The sequence below is a fragment of the Triticum urartu genome, chromosome 1A (assembly GCF_056163025.1).
Source record: "Triticum urartu cultivar PI428250 chromosome 1A, HENAU_Tu73, whole genome shotgun sequence".
Classification (NCBI taxonomy): domain Eukaryota; kingdom Viridiplantae; phylum Streptophyta; class Magnoliopsida; order Poales; family Poaceae; genus Triticum; species Triticum urartu.
Window position 1 is genome coordinate 465,935,626 of NC_141873.1, and position 22,960 is coordinate 465,958,585.

Sequence of the window (22,960 nt, forward strand, 5' to 3'; positions counted from 1 at the left end):
CAGACGTTGATGGATGCGGAAAGGACCATGATGGCGGAGTTCAAGTCTCCGTACAACTTTTGGGCCAAAGCCATCAACACCGCATGTCATGCATCCAATCGGCTCTACCTCCGCAAGGGCTTGAACAAGACTCCATATGAGATCCTCACCGGTAACAAACCCAACCTCAAGTACTTTTGGGTATTCGGGTGTAAGTGTTTCATTCTCAAGAAAGGTGTTCGGTTGTCTAAATTTGAGGCTAGAGCTTATGAGGGCATATTTGTTGGTTATGCTACAAACTCTCATTCTTACCTATCCTCAATAAATCCACGGGACTTATTGAGGAGACGTGTAACGTGGAGTTTGATGAGAATAACGGCTCCCAAGTGGAGCAAAGTGGCACTTGTGATGTAGGTGATGAAATTCCTCCTCAAGCCATAAGAAGAATGGGTGTTGGCTTTATCCTACCCATTGAGGAACCCCTTGTGGCCGAAGGAGAAGGACAATGCTCCACTCAAGTGGAGCCATCACCAACCCAAGGCACACATGCTTCCGAAGAACAACATGAAGGCCCTCATCCTCAAGAACATGACCAAGGGCAAGATCATGCTCAAGACGGTGTTGACACATCAAGTGATGCCCAAGGTCAAGTTCTCTCCTCCGAGCAAGTTCAAGACCAAGAACAAGCTCAAGACGATGCTCAATATGATCAAGTGACCACTCCCCGTCTCACCCCCGAGGAGGAATTGGAGCGTCTTGCCGCCAAGGTTGCTTCCAAGCTCTCCACCAAGGATCATCTCATGACGAATGTGCTTGGAAACTTAAGAAAGGGGGTAAGCATTCGTAGACAATTAGCAAACTCTTGTGAGCATCACGCGTTTGTCTCTTGTGTCGAACCCCACAAGGTCTATGAGGCGCTTGAAGATCCGAATTGGCCCAATGCCATGCATGAAGAACTCAACAACTTCGAGCGCAACAAAGTGTGGAGATTGGTGCCAAGACCGATGGGGAACCACAATGTCATTGGAACCAAGTGGATATTTAAGAACAAGCAAGATGCCCATGGGATTATCATTCGCAACAAGGCTCGTTTGGTAGCACAAGGCTACTCCCAAGTCAAGGGTACCGACTACGGTGAAACCTTTGCTCCCGTTGCTCGTCTTGAATCCATTCGCATGTTGATTGTATATGCCTCTCATCATAACTTTAAGTTACAACAAATGGATGTGAAGAGTGCTTTTCTTAATGGTCCCATTAATGAATTGGTCTGTGTCAAACAACCCCCTGGGTTCGAGGATCCCTACTTTCCCGATCATGTGTATCAACTCGATAAGGCACTCTATGGCCTTAAACAAGCCCCACGTGTGTGGTATGACCACCTTACCGAGTTGTTACAAGACCGTGGTTTTGAAGTTGGGCTAATCGACCCCACTCTTTTTACTAAGAAGGTCAAAGGGGAGTTGTTTGTGTGCCAATTATATGTTGATGATATTATCTTTGGTTCCCCTAACAAAGCTTTCAATGAGGAATTTGCCGCTCTCATGACCTCAAAGTTTGAGATGTCTTCCATGGGAGAGTTGAAGTTCTTTCTAGTGTTTGAAGTGAAGCAAATAAGAGAAGGAACCTTCATCCACCAAGACAAATATACTCAATACATGCTCAAGAGATTCAAGCTAAGTGATGTCAAGCCGGCTTCCACTCCAATGCCCACCAAGTGCCAACTTGACATTGATCCCAATGGTAAAGCGGTGGATCAAAAGGTATATCGCTCCATGATAGGCTCCTTGCTCTACCTTTGTGCATCTAGACCGGATATCATGTTGAGTGTGGGAATTTGTGCACGGTTTCAAGCCGCACCTAAGGAAAGTCACTATGTGGCGGTCAAACAAATCTTTCGATATTTGGCTCATACCCCAAACTTTGGCTTATGGTACCCAAGAGGAGCAAACTTCAAGCTTGTAGGGTATTCGGATTCCGACTGGGCGGGAGACAAAGTAGATAGGAAGTCCACTTCCGGAGGGTGCCAATTCCTTGGTTGCTCTTTGGTAAGTTGGTCTTCCAAAAAGCAAAGTTGTGTGTCTCTCTCGTCCACCAAAGAGGAGTATGTGGCGGCCGGTAGTTGTTGTGCACAACTCTTATGGATGAGGCAAACTTTAAAGTATTACGGTGTCATTTGTGACAAAGTGCCTCTTTGGTGTGACAATGAAAGTGCCATCAAGATCTCTCTCAACTCGGTGCAACACTTCAAGACGAAGCATATTGAGATCCGGTATCACTTCATCCGGGATCACATTAGGCAAGGAGAGATCGAGCTCAACTATGTCAACACTCATGATAACCTTGCAGATATTTTCACGAAGCCCTTGGATGAAGCAAGATTTCACGAGTTAAGGCATGAGCTAAATATCATTGATTCGAGCAATGTTGCTTGAACCCTTGCACACCCCACCATACTCAACGTATTGTCTTGTTTATATGTAGGCATGGACATAGGGGGAGTGTTGTTCTCTCAATGAACTCTCCCTCCCCCATTATGCATAAATTGATCAAGTCTTTCACATTAGCCATGTTTGATGGTACTTGTGCGTCAAAGACGAGTTTTGGTCATGGACCCAAGGATAATTCTTCGCGGTGCCATACCAATTGACTCAAACATAGGTGGCTACGGCCACCGCCCTCTCTTTGGAGAGGTGGTGTCACGTGGTTGTTTCGTTTTGTCGTTTGCCTTTCTGCCTTTGTGTGTAGCGTAGTCTTGTGGTGTCGTGTTGCCTCGGAGTGTTCGTGCAAAGACCTCGTTTTTTGTGTGCTTGAAACGTGCATCTTCTTGAGCCCACGGTACTACCGCAGCTTGCCGCGGTACTACCGCTTTGAGAGGCACGGTACTACCACGCCATAGCGCGGTACTACCGCTCAGGTGCGGTACTTCTGCCGAGCGGTACTACCGCGATGAGGCACGGTACTACCGCACCGTCGAGGGAGCATGGGGGTTATGACTCGGGCAGGGGAGTTCCAACTCCCCATACCCATTCACTTGTCCCTATCCCCATGTCTCTCTCTCTCTCTCTCTTGCTCAAGAACGGCGCCGAAGGTCCTCGCCGGATCTCCCTCTCCGGCCACTCTCCTCGGATTCCGACCGGTGGGATCGTTCCCCACCACTTCCTCTTGCCATGGACCAAGGTTTTTCCCCAAATCCCTCTTTTTCTTGGTTGTTCTCTCGCTTCTAGGTTTTTGGGGAGATGCTTGTTGTTCTTGAGATTTTAGGCCAAATCTATGCAAGAGTAGGATGTAGGAGAGTCGTGTTGCGTAGGAATCATACTTGATATGTTGTCTTGTGGTAGATTTGTCCAACCATAGTACCGCCGCGGTTTTGCGGGCTTTTCTCGTATTTGAACTTGTTCGGATCTGACGCGGTGCGGTACTACCGTGTCTCATGTGCGGTACTACCGCCCATCAGGTGCGGTACTACCGCGCTAGGTGCGGTACTACCGCTCATCAGACGCGGTACTACCGCGCTTGGTGAGGCACTAAGCTTGTACTACCGCTCCTAGACCCGGTACTACCGTGACCTTACACGGTACTACCGCGACTAAGAGCGGTACTACGATCTTAGTTCCGCAGCACTTGGCAGTACTACCGTAGGGGTCAAATCTCTCTCTAGGCAATTATCTTGTGTGCTTTCTGCATGTTTCTTTTGCTTTGTTGTGGTCTTTGCATTGATCCCTCTTGTTTGTCGTGGGTGTTTTGCGGTTTGTGTCTCAGGTGGGGGCTCTCGCCGTTCCAATCCCAGACGTGACACTGGCTCCAAGCGTCTGCGCAACCTCCAAGATGAAGCCCTAGAGGGCTCCAATGCCCCCAAGCGCAATGTCAATACCACTGCCAGCAAGCAAAAGGAACCTGCTAAGGGCATGGACGAGATTTCAGTCACTGAGTATGTCGAGTGCCGGAAGATCAATCCCTATGTGAATCCTCGGGCTATCTTCAGAGGCACCGAGTTGTTCTGGACCAAGCAACAGGCTCTCATCTATCTGGATGTGATCAAGAACAAGCAGAATACCTTCGTGGATGTCAAGTGGATAGACATGAATCACATGCGGAAGGACAAGTTTCGTGACTATTTTGGAGAGGCTCTGGACTTGGTGGAGCAGTTTGCTATTGAGCCGGTGATCTCCTTTCACCTTGACTATGACCCTGAGCTTATCTGTCAGTTCTTTGCCTTAGTTTACTTTCATCTTGGGGATGAGCGGAGGATGACCTGGATGACCAATGGTCATCAGCTGTCTGCTACATGGAAGGAGTTCATGGATCTGCTTCACATTCCTGATGACGGGCTTCACACCCCCGTTGGTGTTCGCCCCCACGCCAACTCTGAGTCTGCCAATAAGAACCTGCTTCGGCCTTTCCTTGTTGAGAAGGTGCTTCCCAATGGCAAGTCAACTTGGATGCTGAACTCCTTTCTGGATATCATGCATCGCATCTTCCGCAACACTCTGTTCCCACGCATTAGCGACAAGGACAAGGTTCATGCCTATCTAGTGGATGTGTTGCTCCTGTGTGCAGAGGCACGTTCATCTCAGACTCAGCCACTTGATGTTTCACACATCATGTGGTGTGAGCTTCGGTTTGCGGTGTTCACTCGCAAGGTACCCATCTATGGACCATACCTGTTTCTGCTGCTCTCCACCACCTGGGAGAAGATGTACCCTGGTGATGAGTTTCTTGCTCCAAACTGGATTCGCCATGAGTCCATCAGCCTCCGCGTCAAGCCCAACTTGGCCAACACCACTACCTGTGCTGAGGCCTCTTCTGCTAGGAGGGTTGTTGGTGAGAAGGAGGCTACTGCTGAGAATATTGCTAAGGACCATGCTGCTAGGTCCACCACACCCTCCTCTGAGCCGTTGTGGGCCAAGAAGTTAAAGGACAAGATGAAGACTCTTTTCTGCATGCAGGCAAAGGGACAGTACAGGGCTCACGTGGCAAACAAGGAGAGTCGCCACCCTGACAAGAAGGTTATGAGGCTCTTTGGAGAGGATGTGTCTGGCGGGTTTGAGGACGTCATCACGCCTGAGGCTGCCTGGATGTCGAAGCAGGGATACAAGTGGACCAGTTCAGAGGAAGACATCGAGGAGCCCATCCCCGCCGCTGAGTCTGACGAGGAGCAGTGGGACGACTTCTCGGCCTGAGCCACCCCGTGTGTGTAGGTGTCCTCTCTGCCTTTTTGGCGTCTCGATGCAAAGGGGGAGAGAGTGTAGGGATTTGCGTTGTGTCGTGCTTGGTGTGTTTGTTTGTGTTGTCGTTTGGACCTCATTTGCCTCATTTGCTTTTGTTTGGTTTTTGCCTTCGTACCTATCCTACATATGGTGTAAGACATATGCACTCCATCTATCTTAGTTAACTTATCTTTGTGCTATCTTGTTTAGTGATATCCTTCCTATTACTAGATATGCCTTGTCTCTATAATATAGAGGGAGTTTTGATCCTAGTATGTGTGTCGTGCAGTCCAAAGCACTCATCTAGGTGGCACACATCTAGGGGGGCCCGTCTATATTCTAGAGAGGAGGGGTTTGCGGTTGCTTAATATCATTTCCCTTGTGCAAATCCCGTATTGTCATCAATCCACCAAAAAGGAGGAGATTGTAAGGGCATATTTATCCCCAAGGTGTTTTGGTGATTGATGACAATGCGTTTGCGGACTAATCGTGTGCCTTGAGTATCCCAGACATTTCATCGCTAGGCACAACACGGTTGGGTGCCCCTCGAAGACTGTTGAAGACAACATCTTTTCTATGTTTCTTTTTGGTGGATTTGAGTCGTAGGAAAGCCGTACTATTAAGAAGGGGTCCGCGTCGGAAAGGTTTGGGTGGAATCATCACGTACATGTCTCCTTCTTGTCCCCTCCTTTTCCCTTGGAGCTTCCTCCGCTTTCTTGCATCCCTGGTTCTGGCTGCTGAGTTGGGCCGCGGTAGTACTGCTCCCAGGAGAGCGGTAGTACCGTAGGCACCAGCGGTAGTACCGTGCGGTGGCGTGGTAGTACCGCAGGTGCCCACGGTAGTACCGCTCCCCTGGAGCTGCACTACCGCTGCCAACCAGGCTAGTACCGCTCCTTCGCGGTAGTAGCGGCGGATGTAATTTTTTACATCCGCACCTACCGCGGTAGTACCGCTTTCGCTCCGCGGTAGTACCGTGCTATGTTGTCAGGCAGTAGTACCGCCCCTCGGCAGTACTACTGCGTCGGCTTTTTGCTTCTTCCATTTCTTTGCGGAAGTAGGCACGGATGTTTCCTCCCCCTGGCTAGGGGATTTCTGCCTCGCGGTAGTACCGCATGGAGGCGCGGTAGTACCGCGCTCGCGGAAGTACCGCCCTCAGCTCCTGCACGTCAGATCTGACCTTGCTGTTGCTGGGGTTGCGGCAGTACCGCGGGCCTGTACAGTAGTACGGCATGGCCGTGCGGTAGTACCGCTTGGTAACAAGCGGTAGTACCGCGAGGCCCTGCGGTAGTACCGCGAGGCCCTGCGGTAGTACCGCTGGCCTGGCGCGGTAGTACCGCTAGCCGCGGGCTGGTAGGTGGGTAGCGGTTGGATCTTTGTCCTACACTACATAAGGGGTCCCCTTCTTCCCCGTTGACTCATCTCTTCCAACCCTAAACTCCATTATTGCTCTAAGCTCCATTTTTGCCCGATCTCACTCCCTAGCCAATCAAACTTGTTGATTTGTTCGGGAGTGGTTGAGAAGGTCTCGATCCACACTTCCACCAAGAGAAATTTGATTCCCCCCACTAATCCCTTGCGGATCTTATTACTCTTGGGTGTTTGAGCATCCTAGATGGTTGAGGTCACCGCGAAGCCATAGTCCATTGTGGTGAAGCTTCATGGTGTCGTTGGGAGCCTCCAATTGAGTTGTGGAGATTGCCCCAACCTTATTTGTAAAGGTTCGGTCGCCGCCTCCAAGGGCACCAATAGTAGAATCACGGCATCTCGCATTGTGTGAGGGCGTGAGGAGAATACAGTGGCCCTAGTGGCTTCTTGGGGAGCATTGTGCCTCCACACCGCTCCAACTGAGACGTACTTCCTCTCAAAGGAAAGGAACTTCGGCAACACATCCTCGTCTCCACCGTCTCCACTCTTGGTTATCTCGTGCCTTTACTTGTGCAAGCTTATTTGTTTCATATCACTTGCTTGCTTGTGTTCCTATCCTTGTTGCATCATATAGGTTGCTCACCTAGTTGCATATCTAGACAACCTACTTTGATGCAAAGTTTAAATTGTTAAAGAAAAGCTAAAAATTGTTAGTTGACTATTCACCCCCCCCTCTAGTCAACCATATCGATCCTTTCACTCGTGGTCATCGACAATGGGGCGAAGCTCCAGCTCCTCTTCCTCATCATCGAGGTCCACAAAGAGCCACTCCCTCTCACATAGGTGAGGTGGATACGGTGGTAGTTTTCCGCCACCTCTCATCAGACTGGTTCGAGTCGAGGATGGCCGCTTGCTCCACCTCGAACAACACCGCTGCCTCCATGACTTGGGCGTGTTGGAACTTCGCCTCCGTCTTCTCCATGCCAAAGCCATAGGGCTCAAACTCCATGCCCAACGCCTCCTCCTCCTTTGGTACCTCCTGCTGCTTCGCTGCAATTTGAGTGTCGTGACACTCTTCGGTCGCGATCTCTCTGCCCGGCATTCGGAAGTGAGCATCTTGTAGTAGGTTATTTTTCAAGAGACCCAATTTACCTCGTGTTCACCATTCTTGCTCCCCACCAAAAATGTTTGATCATTTTATTAAGATGCTTACAAAGACCTTCGGGGAGTTTAAAACAAGACATGGAGAAAACCGGAATTGCTTGTGCCACTAATTTTATGAGGACCTCCTTGCCCGTGAGACATTATTTTTTTCAATCCGTCGTTTGGTCTTACCTCATAGTGCATCTTTGAGGTACTTAAAAGCTCTCATCTTCGACATGCCAACATATTTTCCATTCAACGTTCCATTGGGTACCTGCAAAATATCCTTCTCCCCTGCTCCGACAATTTTTATGTATGATTAATCTCGTTGAATTTGAATTATTATCGTGCTAGACTTATTTGCATGCTACGTATGATTTGTGCTATTTTTTATCCGAACTTTAATGAAATCCGTCGTGTTTACATGAATTTCATCCGGTTAGTTGAAACAATGTTTGAAATGTAAGTGGACGTATGCAGCTGGCATTGGATGGATGGCTCTCGCATCCGTGTCCGCAGACTAATGCCGGAGCAAATTTACGGATAGCAAATTTACGGGTAGCGTTAGAGATGCCCTTATACTTCTTTTTTAGCGTAAGATGCCCTTATACTTCTTCTTCGCAGATGGAAAGTGGGCCTTGAGAGGGTTTCCGACATTTGGGCCTGTTCTCAATGATCAGGAGCATTTCCCCCTACCCCTCAAAAAAAGAAAAAGGAAAATTAAAGGAGCAATTTCCCCTTTTCTTCTGCCGCTTCTGCTCCGCTCCACTGCACAGGCAGCACGCCCCGCTCCAAACCCTCGTCCCCACCGCGGCGCTTCCGGCGACGGCCATGGACACCCAGGTGCCCCCCGTTACCATGGATCCCGCGGCCGAGGTGAAGTCCCGGCGCGGCCTCCATGACCCGGACGAGATGGAGGGCCTCTTCTCCCGCATGCTCTCCCGGACCCGCAACGTCCTCCCAGACCCGCCCGTCTCCGTCGATGGCCGCCTCTTCGCTCTCCTCCCCCACGACTCCGTCGACAGCATCAGGCGCCTCCCCGACGTGCTCCTCGGCAACATCATCTCCCGCCTCCCAGTCAAGGAAGCCGCGCGCACCGCCGCGCTCTCCCGGCGCTGGCGCAGGGTCTGGCGCTCCACCCGCTCGTCCTCGTCGACTCCCACATCCTCCCCGCAGACGCAGGCATCGCGGTCGCGCGCGCCAACGCGCGGCGCATCACCTCTGCTGTCTCCCGCATCCTCGCCGCGCACCCGGGTCCCTTCCGCTGCTTCCACCTCACCAGCTACTACATGGAAGAGTTCGATGGCCTGCTCAGGCGCTGGCTCCAGATCCTCGCCGACAAGGGCATCGAGGAACTCATCCTCGTCAACCGCCCAATGCCGCTCGGCTACCTTACGTTCTTTCTCCCCTCCACGTTCTTAGGCATGACCACCCTCACCTGTCTCTACCTCGGCCTCTGGAAGTTTCCCGACATGGCCAGCGTCAAGCGCACCACCTTTTTCCCTAACCTCCGTGAGCTTGGGCTCTGCACCGTCCTCATGGAGAGCAAGGATTTGGACTTCATCCTCGACAGGAGCCCCGTGCTTGAGACGCTCTGTGTGGAAAGCAATATTTTCAATCTTGGCCTTTGCCTTGTCAGCCAAATCATCCGGTGCGTGAAGATCATCCTGTCCTTCTTTGAGGAAATCGCTGTGGTGGACGCCCCATGCCTGGAGCGACTCATCCTTTCAGGTGGTTGGACCAAATACGGGGTCTGCACCAAGGTGAAGATCAGCCATGCCCCCAAGTTGCAATCGTTGGGGTACTTGGATTTAGAAAATCATGTCCTAGAGTTTGGCAACACTGTCATCAAGGTGCCTCATCTTTTCCATTCGTTCTACTATACATCATACATAAATGATGAATGCATATGTGTGATCTTTCTTCTATTGATTGAGTGCATTGAGATTGCAATTGCAGGCTGGGACAAAGGCGAACCCAAGCACCATGGTACCAAGTGTGAGGATCCTGGCTTTGGATGTGCGTTGTGGAGTCCGCAGTTATGCCAAGATGATCCCGGCTGTCCTCAGATGCTTTCCGAATGTTGAGACACTCCACATCATGGTGAAGCCCCTGGTGCTTCTTTTGGCATTCATTTGCACCATCGTGTACTATATGCACATTATTGTCAATTGCTGCTGTTGCTGTATGATCCATTAACAGATGATGAATTTCATGTGCACTAATTTAATTAATTTTACAGTCTGGAGAAACTGGTCAACCCTCTGGCAAGCACAACCTTGAGTTCTTGAATGAGTCTGGTACCATAAAATGCATCCGCTCGTGCATCAAACTGCTGGGTTTCCATGATTTCCGAGGGGATCGAAGTGAGCTTGCTTTCCTCAAGTTTTTCTTTAAGAGTGCGTTGGTGCTGGAGGAGGCGTTGATAGTGATGGCAAATGGAAGTTTCACTTTGATGGAGGATATGCTTTCCAAAGTGAAGCCTCTGGGATCCATGAAACGGGCCAGTTCAGACTCCACAATCACGATTAACCCCCAAGGAGGTAGCATTTGGAACTTTAAGAAAGCATCCGACTTTTCTCTTTGCGACCCTTTCGCGAACGACTGAAGTCAAAGGTGCCTGTTTATTTCATGGTCACTAGCTCTGGAAATTGTTATGTTCTGTGGTCATAGCATGGACATGCACTATTTTCAGCTTTTCAATGATCCGCCTGACTCTTGTTTCTACAAACATGATTAGCTTAAGTGTTGAAGTTAGTGCTACCGTCTTCAATGATGCAAATGACTATCATTCTGCGCCTCTGCGGTAATTGCAGAGCACCTATTCTACTCATGTTAATTGTGATTTCATTAGCTAGGTTTGAGCTCCTGAGTATGGCGTTACATTGCACAATTGCTGCCATACGTATGAGGCTTGACAATTTACTCTAGGCAGAAGATATTGATGCTCTCAGAGTGTGCCATCTTTGGTTCTGATTGATTTGCATAGATGTGCCAAGTCAATTATTATTGCAGCTATTTATGCCCTATCTGGTTCTTCAGTTGTGTTATTTGAATCCTTATTTGCAAGCTAATTTGGTTACGTTTGCAACATGTTAAGGTAATGGTAACTTGAACAACATGGGCATGGCTAAGGCCAGGTGGCCAAACTATTTTCAGAGCTAGTTTGGTAGTAGAGTTTCTTTTCTTCTGCAGTGAGATCCTTATGATGAATAACTTTCAGAGAATAGTATGGGGTGGTAAACAGAAGTGAGCAACTCGTGGTTCATTGCTTGGTTCATTTTATCTAATCATTCTGCCATTTCAGTAAATTGGTATGCAAAACTTGACAATTTTCTCTGTAGCACTTTATGCTCAGGCATTATCTGAAAATGTTAGAATCCAATTGTTTTTGCTGCCATAGTCCCTTATGGTATATGATATCCTGGTTGTTTTACAAGCCACCAGAGTCATTTTCTGCTAGTTAGTGCAAAACAGACGTTATAAATTGGTAATGCAAATGTTTTTCTTTTTTCTCAGAACTATTGCTTAGGACAAAATATTATGTTAGAGTGTCTGACAGATTAAGTGTTGATATGTTTCCACATTAGATGTTGATTCAACTACTAGAGGGAAAGTAGCAACTGTCCTCTCTGTCCAGGGGTCATTGTACTAGTTGTGTTTTAAACATCAGTATTTGTATGCTCTCCTAAGCTATGTGATTCTCTTGCGTATTCAGTACCTAAGAGTTCTATATTCAGTATTTTTTTATTTTTTCGGTATTTTGCCATCTTTTTATGGTGTTTTGTCATGCAGAAATTCATTTATCTTTTTTCATGATGATTTCTTTCTCGCGTCTGATGTTTTTGCCTAGAAGATGTTTACTCAAGTTTTGTGTCGACCAGTTATGGATGGATCGCAAACATCATGAACCTTGATACTCGCCCATGCGTAGCTTCTAAAACCTAGCAAGATGTTGCTTTGTAGAAGATGCTTGATTTCTACCTTTCCCATGTCATTATCCTTGGTCTTTCTTTCTCTGTTGTCCAGTCTTAATTGCCATATCATTCATCATTTCCTTGTTATCATTTATAGTTCAGTTTGCCTTGTCCTTCACCGCTTCTCAGTTATCATCTACTCAACAACATTGTCATTCATCAACATTGTCATTGGATTAAATTTCTTTCTCTGTATAACAATACTTCTTTGAACAATAGTTCTTCAGTCCCTTGGTTATCTGTCTTAAATTCTTAATTAAGCTCGAAGGCTGACTTGATTATAAGTTATCTAGTTGTTTACATAGTATTTTCGAGAGCTACAGCGAGCAGTTTGTTTTCTAGGACCATGTCAAGCAGTTCTCAGTCATATAAATAGTATTTTGAGAGCTACATTTGAGCAGTTAGTTTTTTAGGACCATGCCAAGCAGAATTTCTTATTTCTTTCTTTAGTGTCTGTCATCTTTAGTTTCCCTTCCCCAGTTTTTAATATGCCCCTTTTCTTCAATCTATATTCAGTTTCTCAGTTCTTTTCTTCAGAGCTTTCCGTTTCTCTACATCTTTCACTTCACTACTTTAGTCCTCATTTTCTGTCTTCGTTCCCGCTTGTGAAGTTATTTTGTAGCATCTTAGGATTCATTCTTCATTCGTCAGTTCTTCTTCTTCAGTTTTCCCCCTTTTGTTCTTTGTTACTCCCTCTGTTCACTTCTGTAAGATGTTTTAGAGTCTAAAACGCCTTACAAAAGTGAACAGAGGGAGTACTTCATTGTCTGTTGCATCTTGTAGCTGAGATGGTAGTGGAGATAATTTCTGTTGGCAAACTACTTAGGCGAACTCTCTGTTGCGACTCTGCAAATGCTGGCGATGCGAAAGTGGAAAAGGTTATGAGTTTGAACCCATGGAACTGTCCATTCGACATTGGAAACGCGCAACGTTCTGCATGTTGCTGAGACCGAACTGCAGTTTTTTTATGTTCTTCGGTTTTTATGAAGTTACTAGTAAATTTGCACGTGCAATGCACGTCTAACCTTAGACCAAACTTTTCTTGTTCATCATAGTTAGAAGGCACATTTATTCAAATAAAATCATTTAATTCTTCTCTTCATTCCAACAATTGTGCTCAACGTATTGGTCAACAGAAAATCAAAAAAATTCAATACTCAGATAACGCATTGATTGATTCCCAGCCTAAACAGAACTTCAGAAAGGGACAACAGCATACTTGCCTTCATCATTGCCGATCGTGCTCTAGATCCCGAATGGCGACCCAACATGACTGAGCGCTACCCCTATAAAGCAGTCTGCGCGGCTTATCGATGGCGTAGGAAGGCCCTTCAATGCAGGCTATCGTATGTGGTGGCACTAAAGGGTGAACGTTGTTTCAAGTCAGTTGCATTGTCGCCTTGCGACGAACAAGTTGTTTGAACAGTATATAGGCCAACATCTTCGAACATGTCAAGCATTCCAATGTCAGCCAATTCTGCAAGCCAATCACTCTCATCTAGACAATTTTGAGAAGATCCACAATCATGCTTTGTTTCCTCAAGAAAACACTGTTTTTGAGCTTCCTTTACATGCAAAGAGCAGCTTCGAGGGTAGCTGCAGTCAACTTATCCAACTGGCAATGCATGTCTATGCCAACATGTAATAACTAAACATAACATAGTGTAAGAAAAGTTCAGATGGTATATCAACCACAACAATTCTAATCCAAATGCAGAATTACTATCCTGAAAATTTGATGTGAAGTGGACAATCCATAATTCGGAATTTGCTTCCAAGAAAACCAAAGTGATTTAAATCATCACCATTATACAAGGACACACACACACACACAAATATAAACTCGTGAGAGTCTGGATCCTCTTTTATTTTACCACTATTAGCAAAAGTAGATCCTCTTTTAGTTAGCAACTATTATTGTTAGGCGCCAAATTAAATTAGCTTAATTTTTTAACACGATTGGACGCATGCCCCAACTGCCGAAGAGGAAAAATAGTTGTTGCAGTGAAATGTTGCATCCAAATTTATATATAGAACAAAAAACAAATAATCAGATATTTGACTACTTGGTTCTCCTCAAACTAAACAAAGTGGAATGATGATGGGCATATCTTTTACGAATTAACAGGTTCAAATTATCGGCAATCCTAGGACGAAAATGCACGGACAAATGCATGCCAATACCTGTGAATCAGAAAAGAAAGAAAAATAATCACCATCTTGTGCAACGAACAGCCAAGAATACAACTGCAAATACTCCAGGGATAAGGGTGCAAGCATGGTGTCGTACATGATTTATCCAGTAACAGCTCGTGTAGGAACTTATTCTGAATTCTTTGAAACCAAAAGGACGATCTAAAAATAATTTCTTCGATGTAGAAACCTCGTCCACTCTGAAAAGAGATAACTAAAAGAAAAAAAACATATGTATCAGTACAGAGGGTGTTTTGTTTACAACAATGGCTGGAAAATATAGTGCTACATCCCTGTAATAGCATCTATATATAACAACCATATAGAGATATGAATAATAAAATGGATGATAAAGGAACTGCATGGAGTAATGCACTGCTATAGGATCCTGGAGCAAAGTAAATATATGTACGATCTTCAATCTTGCAGGCACATAATGTGTTGGTTTTGTTTCTCAAGAGTTGTGTAGGTCATCATAGGAACATCTGGCTTCAGGCTTTCAACTCTTGACCTCAAACTATTTTCTTTAGTAACTAATCTGCAAATAAATCGACATGGAACTAAGCTGAGAGAAAAATAAGACTGAATTTTGCTTATAAAATCGAACCACATAGGCGCTCATCAAAGGGTGAATAAATCAATTCTGATTTCTATATTACTAAAATTGGATCTAATTTAGATGCATCTCACTTGCAGGCAGGTTAGACCCAATACCTGTATACTAATCTGAAGAGGATCGTGCAAATTAAGATTAACCATGATGATTTGGACAAGGGGCTTACATCCCAGATTGCCGGAGTACTATTGGTGTTGGTACGAACTAGCCATGATTTGGCTTCTCTGCTATCAGACCAGGACGTCGGAGTCCGTTGGGAAGCATAGGAGTATCGACGGCACCCGCACCTAAGCACCAGAAATCTCATATTTGATCATCACAAACTCTTGTACGTTGACATATACTACTAATGTCATCTTAGTTGATTATTCCTGCACCAAAAGAGCTCCTAACAAAAGGTGCTGAACCAAAACGTCTCCGTATTATTTATTGGCTCACAGATCCTTGATAAACTCCTTCCCTACAGACATGTGCTCCTTAGTGTGGTAGGACCTAATATTCCCCTACTTCCCCGCCACTGCCGCCATTGGCAAACACATAAAGAGCAAGTCAAGAAGACATAATTTAACTAAACTATTCAGATAGCATAGCTTTAATCTATAGATGATTCAGCTCACTTCTTTCCATACCTACTCCACTGGAAGCAAACTGAGGATGGCTTGCTCCCAAGATCCATACCAAAGCTCATGTGTTCAGAAAGGAAATGGATAACCAATACCTACATTAAGATGCACTAAAGTTTATATACTGTCCAAAAGGAGCTACCAACTTCATAAATGGTAGTAAATACTTACGACCAAGACTTAAATAGTCCATCCAATGATCAATAAGAACATAAATCAACATTGCATGAATATAAGAGTAAGAATGGCAATAAATTGGCATTATAATGCTTTTAAGGAGCTCACATTCTTTCTTTCTGTGGGTAAAACTTGTACTATTACTCATCTTTCAGCATCATTACAAATAGCAGTGCAAAGATGAACCCAACCAAACTACGGTTGTTCTTTCTATCCAGCAAGTTTGCTAGGTATTGACTAACCTGATTCTGAGTTCGTTTTATATGAGTACGATACAATTTTGACAATTTCGACGATTCCCTGGAAGAGTTTTGCTGAAGGAAAAAATTGTTCACCTCCCATCATTTGGGCAAGTGAGAATATTAAAAGAAACTGTAGCCTCCACAGAATAGAAAATAATTCTCTAGTCTTCACAGAATATAAATAAATTTCTAGCCTCCTGAAAGATAAACTATATACCAAGACTATAATTAAACTACTTTCCATCACCATGCATAAATGTTTATTTTTTTTGGTGGAAAAAAGATGGGATATAAACAATGCTACTATACACATGACGTATTAATTCATCCAATTTTTGTACGATGCTGCTATTTAACCATCAATGCTTGTGAAAAAAATGTAGAACACCCACTGAATTGTACACATACCAAGGTCGGACACCAAAGTATTGGACATGGAAGTAGTTCCAGAACAGGAATCATGATTCAGGAAAGAAGATAACAAATATATGAGCTTGTATATGCGTTCTTTTCCTCGTCCGTGAAAGCACTACACCACCATAGAAGTGTGTTGCCGCAGTGCTAATGCTCTGCAACTGTTGCTCCTCACCACATCACTCCGCATCCTCCCAGCTCTACTTCTCGTCAGAACTGTAAGAAAATCGGAAAGTTAATAATCAATAATCAACCAGATGGGAACAGGAAGTGGAGTGGGGGGGAAGATGTCGCTGGCAAGGAGAAGGACGGACCCGGTGAGGGGTCGAAGCAGGAGGATCGGAGAGCGGCAACAGAGGCTGAATTGAGCGGCGCCGACGGAGACCGAGTTGAGTGGCGACGGCGCGGGAGTGGAGGCAACCCGTGATGGCATCGACACCGAGACCACCTAGCACGCCGCGAATCCTCCTGCCGCAGAATAGCCCGCCGTGAAACTGTCGATGTTGATCGAAGCAGCCATTCGCTGGTGGAGGTGCAGCTGAGGAGCGGGGTGGCGCTGCTGGTGGAGAAGTGGTCGTCGGGAGGGCGTTCGGTGAGGGAACACAAGGATGGAGCGGTGGGAGGGTGGGGCGGCAGGGAGGGCGTAGGTCATAGGCGGCAGTTGGGCGGCGCTGCCCGGTGAAGTGGCGGCGTTCGGTGGTGAAGCAGCCCCGGGGTAGGCGAGAGGCGTGCTCAGCGGGTGGCGCCGGAGCCCGGTGGATCGGCGGGCGGCGGAGGCCCGCCCGTCCTGGCGTCCGTTGGGGGGCGCCCGGAGGAGCAGGCGAAAAAGATCGTGGTGTGGGCGTGGTGTTAGGAGCGGTTTGGTTGTTTTTTTATTCCGAAGCGGCCGGTATGATTAGCGATGGCGCGGGTGTTGTTTAATTGTTGTGTGGCTTGCTGTGTTAAACATGGAGATAATTTAGACCCTTGGATATCTCAGATAGACGGCTCTTGTTATTTGGATCTGCCTCTCTCTTCCTTTTATATGAAGTTATTATTGATGTATTTCCTGCCTTAGTTTGCTAACCTGCACCCCTGGCCAATGGTAAAGTGCCGAGTCTGCATTTTTCTTGAATGGATGTTGTCTAGTTTACTGCAGGGCACACTTTTGCTGTTTATGCAGAATGGATATAGAAATAGTTTTGATTTTTGAACAAGGATTCACCTAATTGCTACTTCCTCCGCGCTAGTGTCCCTCCGTCCCTCCGGCTGATTGTGGTGATGGAAGGCTGGGGCCCGGGGGCGGCTCGGCTGGCCTTGTGTCGGTCTGCAGCAGGCCCCTTGTTGCGGTCAAAGCAAATTGCAAATCTCAAATATGGCGGTTGTTTCTGAGGCATCTGATCAAACATCAAAACCAGATCCGACGACTACGTACGAAGGCGGTTGACGCGCGGAGAAAAATCAGCCGGCTGACTCAAGCATTTTTTTCCAAAAAAAGAAAATAAGGAACGTAGTAATAATCCCGTAATCTCCTCGCAATCATGCCGAATATGTCGCTCAAGACCGTTCCGATTTCGGATCGTTCTCCTTGCCATCAAATCACCTCGAGTACGTACTACACACATATAGCAGCCTCCGTCCTCCTCCATGGCTCGGAGCCAGGCAGCCAGCAGACCCGCCTAGAAGCCTGCGGCCGCCGCATCCATCTGCAAAGCATGAGGGGCCGCGACCTGACCGGCCCGCTGCCGGACGACGTCCTCCAGCACGTGCTCTCCTTCCTGCCGTCGCGCGAAACCGTCCAGACGTCCGTTCTCTCCCGGCGCTGGCGCCACCTCTGGAAGTCCACCCCCGCCGTCCGCGTCAGCGGCCGGGGAGACGGCTTCCGCCTCTTCGTCAACAGCCTGCTGCGCCACCGGAACGAAGCCTCGCCGCTGCGTGCCTTCGAGATCGACGACCTCGTGAAAGCCCCCCAGCCGTCCACCAACTTCTTCTTTGACGACGAGGACAGCGACGAGGACGTCCCCGAGACCGACCCCCACCCGGACGTCGGTCTGTGGGTCAGGCACGCCTTATCCACGTGCCGCGCCACCTCGCTCACGGCGCGCTTCGACGAGGAGGGCCTCCTGCCGTGGCGTCCGCGCCCCCCTTTCTCCTTCACGTCCGACCATCTCACGACCATGCACCTCGAGTTCGCCGAGCTCGCCGGCGGCCTCCTCGACTTCTCCCCCTGCCCGGCGCTCCTGCGCCTCAGCCTCAGCGGATTCCGCCTCAGCGGCGACGCCATAGTCTCGCCCTCGCTGGAGCGCCTCAGCATCGTCCGCTGCGACATCCCGATCGGCCGGAACACGGCCGGCCGGACCGCCACGATGAGGATCTCCACGCCCAACCTCCGTCATCTGCAGATATCCGATAGCTGTGACGGGGAACAGACACCTCCGTCCCTCGACAGCATGCCGTTGTTGACGACGGCGAGCATCCGGTTTACGGGGAGCACCCCACCAATTGTCACGCTTCCTTGCTTCTGCATGGCTTGTCAGAGCCCACGAGCTTGGAGCTTACGGCTTCGACTCCTGATGGAAAGGTTTGTCAAATGCGACCTAGTGTTAAATTTTTTACTTTCATCATTTAGTATAGAATTGGAAATGCGACCTAGTGTTAATATTTGCAAATGTTTTCAGTTCGCATGATCAGGCACAAATGCACAATAGTACGTATTGCAGTTTGCACCAGTCCCTACAAAAACATGCTCGAAAAAGAAATCTAAAAATTATGATAGGTTGCATTTGAGTCGGTTGTTTGATTAGGAGTGTACTTGCCTACTTGGTATGCTCAACCAAGCATCGAGCTTAATGAGGACTTACTATAAATAAGTGATGCTAATATTTCAGACAATTTATTATTTGTACGTGGCATTATTTTTTCTTTCTCTTGCACATTCCTGAAACTCCTTTCCTTTGAACAGAAACATTCCGGTATCTAGTTGAGGTTTTTCTATATGCTAGTCACAAGTTTTTCTGAACCATACATGTGCACTCTATCCAGGCAATCCTACAAGGTGACTTGAGATGGTGCCCTACATTCACCGAGTTAAGGACTTTGATACTGAACGAGTGGTGTCTATATGACGATGTAACTGCGCTTGCATGCCTTCTGCGGCACACACCCGCACTAGAGACTTTGCAACTTGATTTCAAGGTACGCACTAACTATATATGTTGATGTGTTTGAGATGAATTACTTTGTGTTATTGTGTTTACCGTGGAAGTTTCCAAGTTGTATGTCGATTCTCATATCTACTTTGCCGGTGCATGCATGTAAGGTTTTAACCTTTATATTTTCTTCTTCTCCAGAGCAGCGATACACTCCGGGAGAAAACAAAAGGAAGTTGTATCATATTAAAAGAGTTATTTCCTACACTTGAAAACCTGAAGACAGTGAAGATCGGAGGGCACTGCTCATATTCTGACACAAAGAACCACGAAATTATCAAGTTGTTCAGTGATTGGGGCATACCTCGGTGTAAAGTTAAGTACGCTCTGAACTTTGAAGGTAAGCTCTATATGTACCAAGTTTCTTTGCGTGGTTTGTCTAGGCGTCGTATCATGTGAATCCGACACCCCTCGTGCATCCCTGTATCCTTAGCATTTTGGTTCATCCGATCTACATCGTGTGTATTTGCTCAGCTGTTGACAACTTTTGCAACAAACCGCCCGCCTTCAGCCCTGTGCCTCCGCAAGTTCACCAGGTAAATTTGCACGGGCACCCCTGCACATACGAGACGCGCGAACCCCATGTCTCGATCACCATGGCGGCGACTTGCGGGTACATACAGAAGAACTGAACATACACCCTAACCTTCCACAAAGAAGAGATCCCGGCGGCCAGACGCGTATACTCGTAGGTCAATACAGTATCTCAAAATCATCCCTCTACCCTTCCTTGTCCGCTTATCGTGCATAGTGTTTGAAAGCAGATCGCTTTTCTTCAGCCCAGGAGAATTAATGAGTAAAACAATGATCCGATTTGTATGTATACATGGATTCTTCTTAACTTGATGTAAACAGGGATTTCTGTGGTACACATGATGCGATCAAGCTCATACTCATTGTTCGAAATTTTGCTAGTGTGTAAACTTTATTCTGAATACACCTCGTCATGCTGACATCTCTGTGGGTGCCGCCAATTTTGCTGTAAAGCCGGGAATAGTTCTTCCTGCTTTTACCTGCACATACATAATTGATGGTAGACTCTAATTCTACCCCAAGTGTCATTTGAAATGTCATCGGGCCTTTCCATTAGCATTGTTGGCTAAATCAAAATTGGGATGTACTTCTCATGGCAAAAGTGTCCCCTTTTTCTGGTTACTTTCAGAGGCTTATCGTGTATACTTATTGCTGCAGCAATGGGATCTGCAAATAGTTGGCAAATGCAGATGAATAAGGAAGGATTTAGTACACCCATAAAGAAAGCAAGTGTTCCTGTCACTATAAGTCAATTCCTTTCACCGACCATTGTCGTATTCTGTTCAGTTATTTGTGCATGAAGGTTCTTACTGATTAATTATTTATTGTGTAGTGCTCATCTTTTATACCTGAATGTGAAGAATATTTGAAGCCTAATGTGGGGATGACATTTCAAGGACTGAAGGCTGTGGAGGAGTTCTACAAATCTTATGCACATCACTCTGGTTTTGGGGTTCGTATTGGACAGCAAAAGAAGTTAGAAAATGAGATAGTTCGCACTAACAGTTGCAATGTACAAGCTCATAGAACACATTCAGGAGCTCAGTGTGCAAGTACCACAGGCGTACATCACACAAGAATTAGCCAAATTCAGAGATGTGGTTGTCGTTGCTTTGCAAGGCGTACATCACACAAGTACTACATATTGTGAGCTCACCTGTTGATTCTGTTGTATAAGCAGTGTTCAGTATGAATCACACAAGGAGCAACTCAAGTTACAACTCCACCTCAACAATGGCAATATAAACCGCTCTTTTCTTGAGAGAAAAACTGAGAGCTTTCAAAGGAGTTTACATTGTCATTTTCAGTCATCAGTCATAGGATAAATGAACTTTGAGTGTAGGACTAGCGAAGATTCATTTCTCATGTGAGTTAAAGTTAAGGCAGCCAGCAGATGCTATCCTGTTTCTCTCTCTCTCTCCCAACTTTCTGGATAACTAATTCAGAGAACTGAATTTCCTTTTCCGAATTTTGCATTCAGCAGTACATGTTTGCTCTTGGCTCATCCAAACAAGATCAATTGCTACTGCGATTTGGCAACAGGAGTTCATCTAACAAGATCAATTACTCCTACGTACGTGACCACACGTCCACACCATCTACTGCAGTGGCACTGATGGCGAGTGTGGTGGTCGCTCGTGTCACAGGCCGTAGCCGCCGGGATGCGGCCGCCGCCTACGCGGGTCTCCGTTGCAGGCTCCTCATGCTGCGCTCCGTCGCACACTCCATGTCAAATGCTCCTTCCTGGCTCGTCGCCGGCTACCGTCCACGTCGTGGCACTCCGTCCTGGCTCGTCGCCGGCTGCCGTCCATGTCGTGGCTGCTGCGGGGATGGGGCTTTGGAGGGACAATGAGATTTGGGGAGATCCCGAATTGGGGGAGCAGCCCTCGGCTTGGGAGGAGGGGGGTACATGGAAAATTACATGGCTGATTTGGGCTGCTGCGGGCGGTTTTCTGCAAAACGATGTTAGACGCACGGCAGACACGGGATTTTGATCTAACGGCCTGCGATGAGTGGATGCAGGGATGCACGAGGGATGCTGGATTCACAGGATACGACGCCGTTTGTCTATAAGTAAATAAATTCTACATAAAAGCAAGCGCATTGAACAAAATTTAAAAAATAACTAGCTATATAATATATATGAAGAGAGTTTGTACATTTACCAACCGTTTGTATACATCAATATGTTGTCCTGTCCTGTTAATTATGTATTGCAAACTGCTTAATCACTTATCTGTTGTGTATCCTTCTGATTATTTGTTTGCTACAACAATCCATTTACAACAGTGGATACCGTTATGGAAAGGGAAAACGCAAGAGGGGGTCAAGAAGACGGTAGGATGCATCCCGGCTCAGATTGCAAAACTGAAGCAGGAATCGATGCTTCGCGAGGATCCAAGCGGTGTAGGATAGAACGTAGTCAGCTATGAGGTTCTATCCCTTTCAACAAGGACTGAACCGCGCCTCCTTGGAAACCATTGTACCCTATGCATTGAACTACTAGAAATTTCATGTTTGCCGAGTGTCAGCTCTTTGCCTAGTGCATTTTGTCGGGGATTCGGCAACTATTTCTTTAAAAAAAGCGAAACTCGGTAAGCAGGTGCTTTGCCGAGTGCCATGGACAAAACACATGGCAAAAAGGTGCTTTCCCGAGCGCTACACTCGGCAAAAGGGTTCTTTCCTGAGTGCTACACTCGGCAAAAGGGGTATTCACTGTGCTGCACTGTTTTGGCTGTCGAGATTGTGTACAACCTCGGATGAAGATGATCCAAAAAATCAAAGTTTTTCATTTGGCAAGACGAATCATTTTCATGTTGTGAACTTCTTCATTTTAGGGTTAGGGTGTGTGATAGCTCTATCCTAAAAATTAGCAAAAAATATTTTTAGGTAAACAAGTAGTTTTGAGAGATTCACCCCCTTTCCATGGATAACCATGTCGGCCATTTTCACCTTGTTTTGGGAAAAATGAAAGAAAAGAATACAAGTTCAAAAAATACAATCCTTTCACATGGAGTCCTTTCATGTGTACTAGCTGCAAATAAAAATACCAAGCTTTCAACATGACAATTTTGAAAGAAAAAAATCCTTCAAAAAAGGACTATCGTGTATGAACATTCATGACTTTCAAGTTAAATGACCAAGGTGATGGTCATATTCATTGCGTGGTTTATTATAATGTGCTCAGATTAGACAAATAGGTGTATCTTGCCATTACAAACAATGTTGCCAAATAGAGTTTCCAATTTTTCCTGTTAAAAATATCATTTTTCATCTTCTAAGTGTAAAAAATAGGTATTTTT

The 22,960-nt window shown here is 46.5% G+C and overlaps 1 protein-coding gene and 1 pseudogene across 1 annotated transcript; both read left to right on the forward strand.

The window, feature by feature from the left end:
* The first annotated feature begins 8,498 nt into the window (after positions 1-8,498).
* On the forward strand, positions 8,499-10,400 carry LOC125532915 (FBD-associated F-box protein At5g60610-like). Its single transcript, XM_087539099.1, has 4 exons — positions 8,499-8,835; positions 8,877-9,547; positions 9,654-9,797; positions 9,937-10,400. Exons 1-4 carry the CDS (start codon positions 8,526-8,528, stop codon positions 10,300-10,302), a joined length of 1,491 nt encoding a protein of 496 aa, XP_087395225.1. The 5' UTR covers positions 8,499-8,525; the 3' UTR covers positions 10,303-10,400.
* A 7,056-nt stretch (positions 10,401-17,456) lies between these two features.
* LOC147991722 (MEIOTIC F-BOX protein MOF-like) lies at positions 17,457-21,510 on the forward strand (annotated as a pseudogene).
* The last annotated feature ends 1,450 nt before the right edge of the window (positions 21,511-22,960 follow it).

Coding starts and splice junctions, on each gene's coding strand:
- LOC125532915 (XM_087539099.1), top strand. CDS start 8,526: ATGGACACCCAGGTGCCCCCCGTTACCATGGATCCCGCGGCCGAGGTG. Junction 8,836..8,876: donor CAGGGTCTGGCGCTCCACCC/GCTCGTCCTCGT, acceptor CCGCAGACGCAG/GCATCGCGGTCGCGCGCGCC. Junction 9,548..9,653: donor TTGGCAACACTGTCATCAAG/GTGCCTCATCTT, acceptor TTGCAATTGCAG/GCTGGGACAAAGGCGAACCC.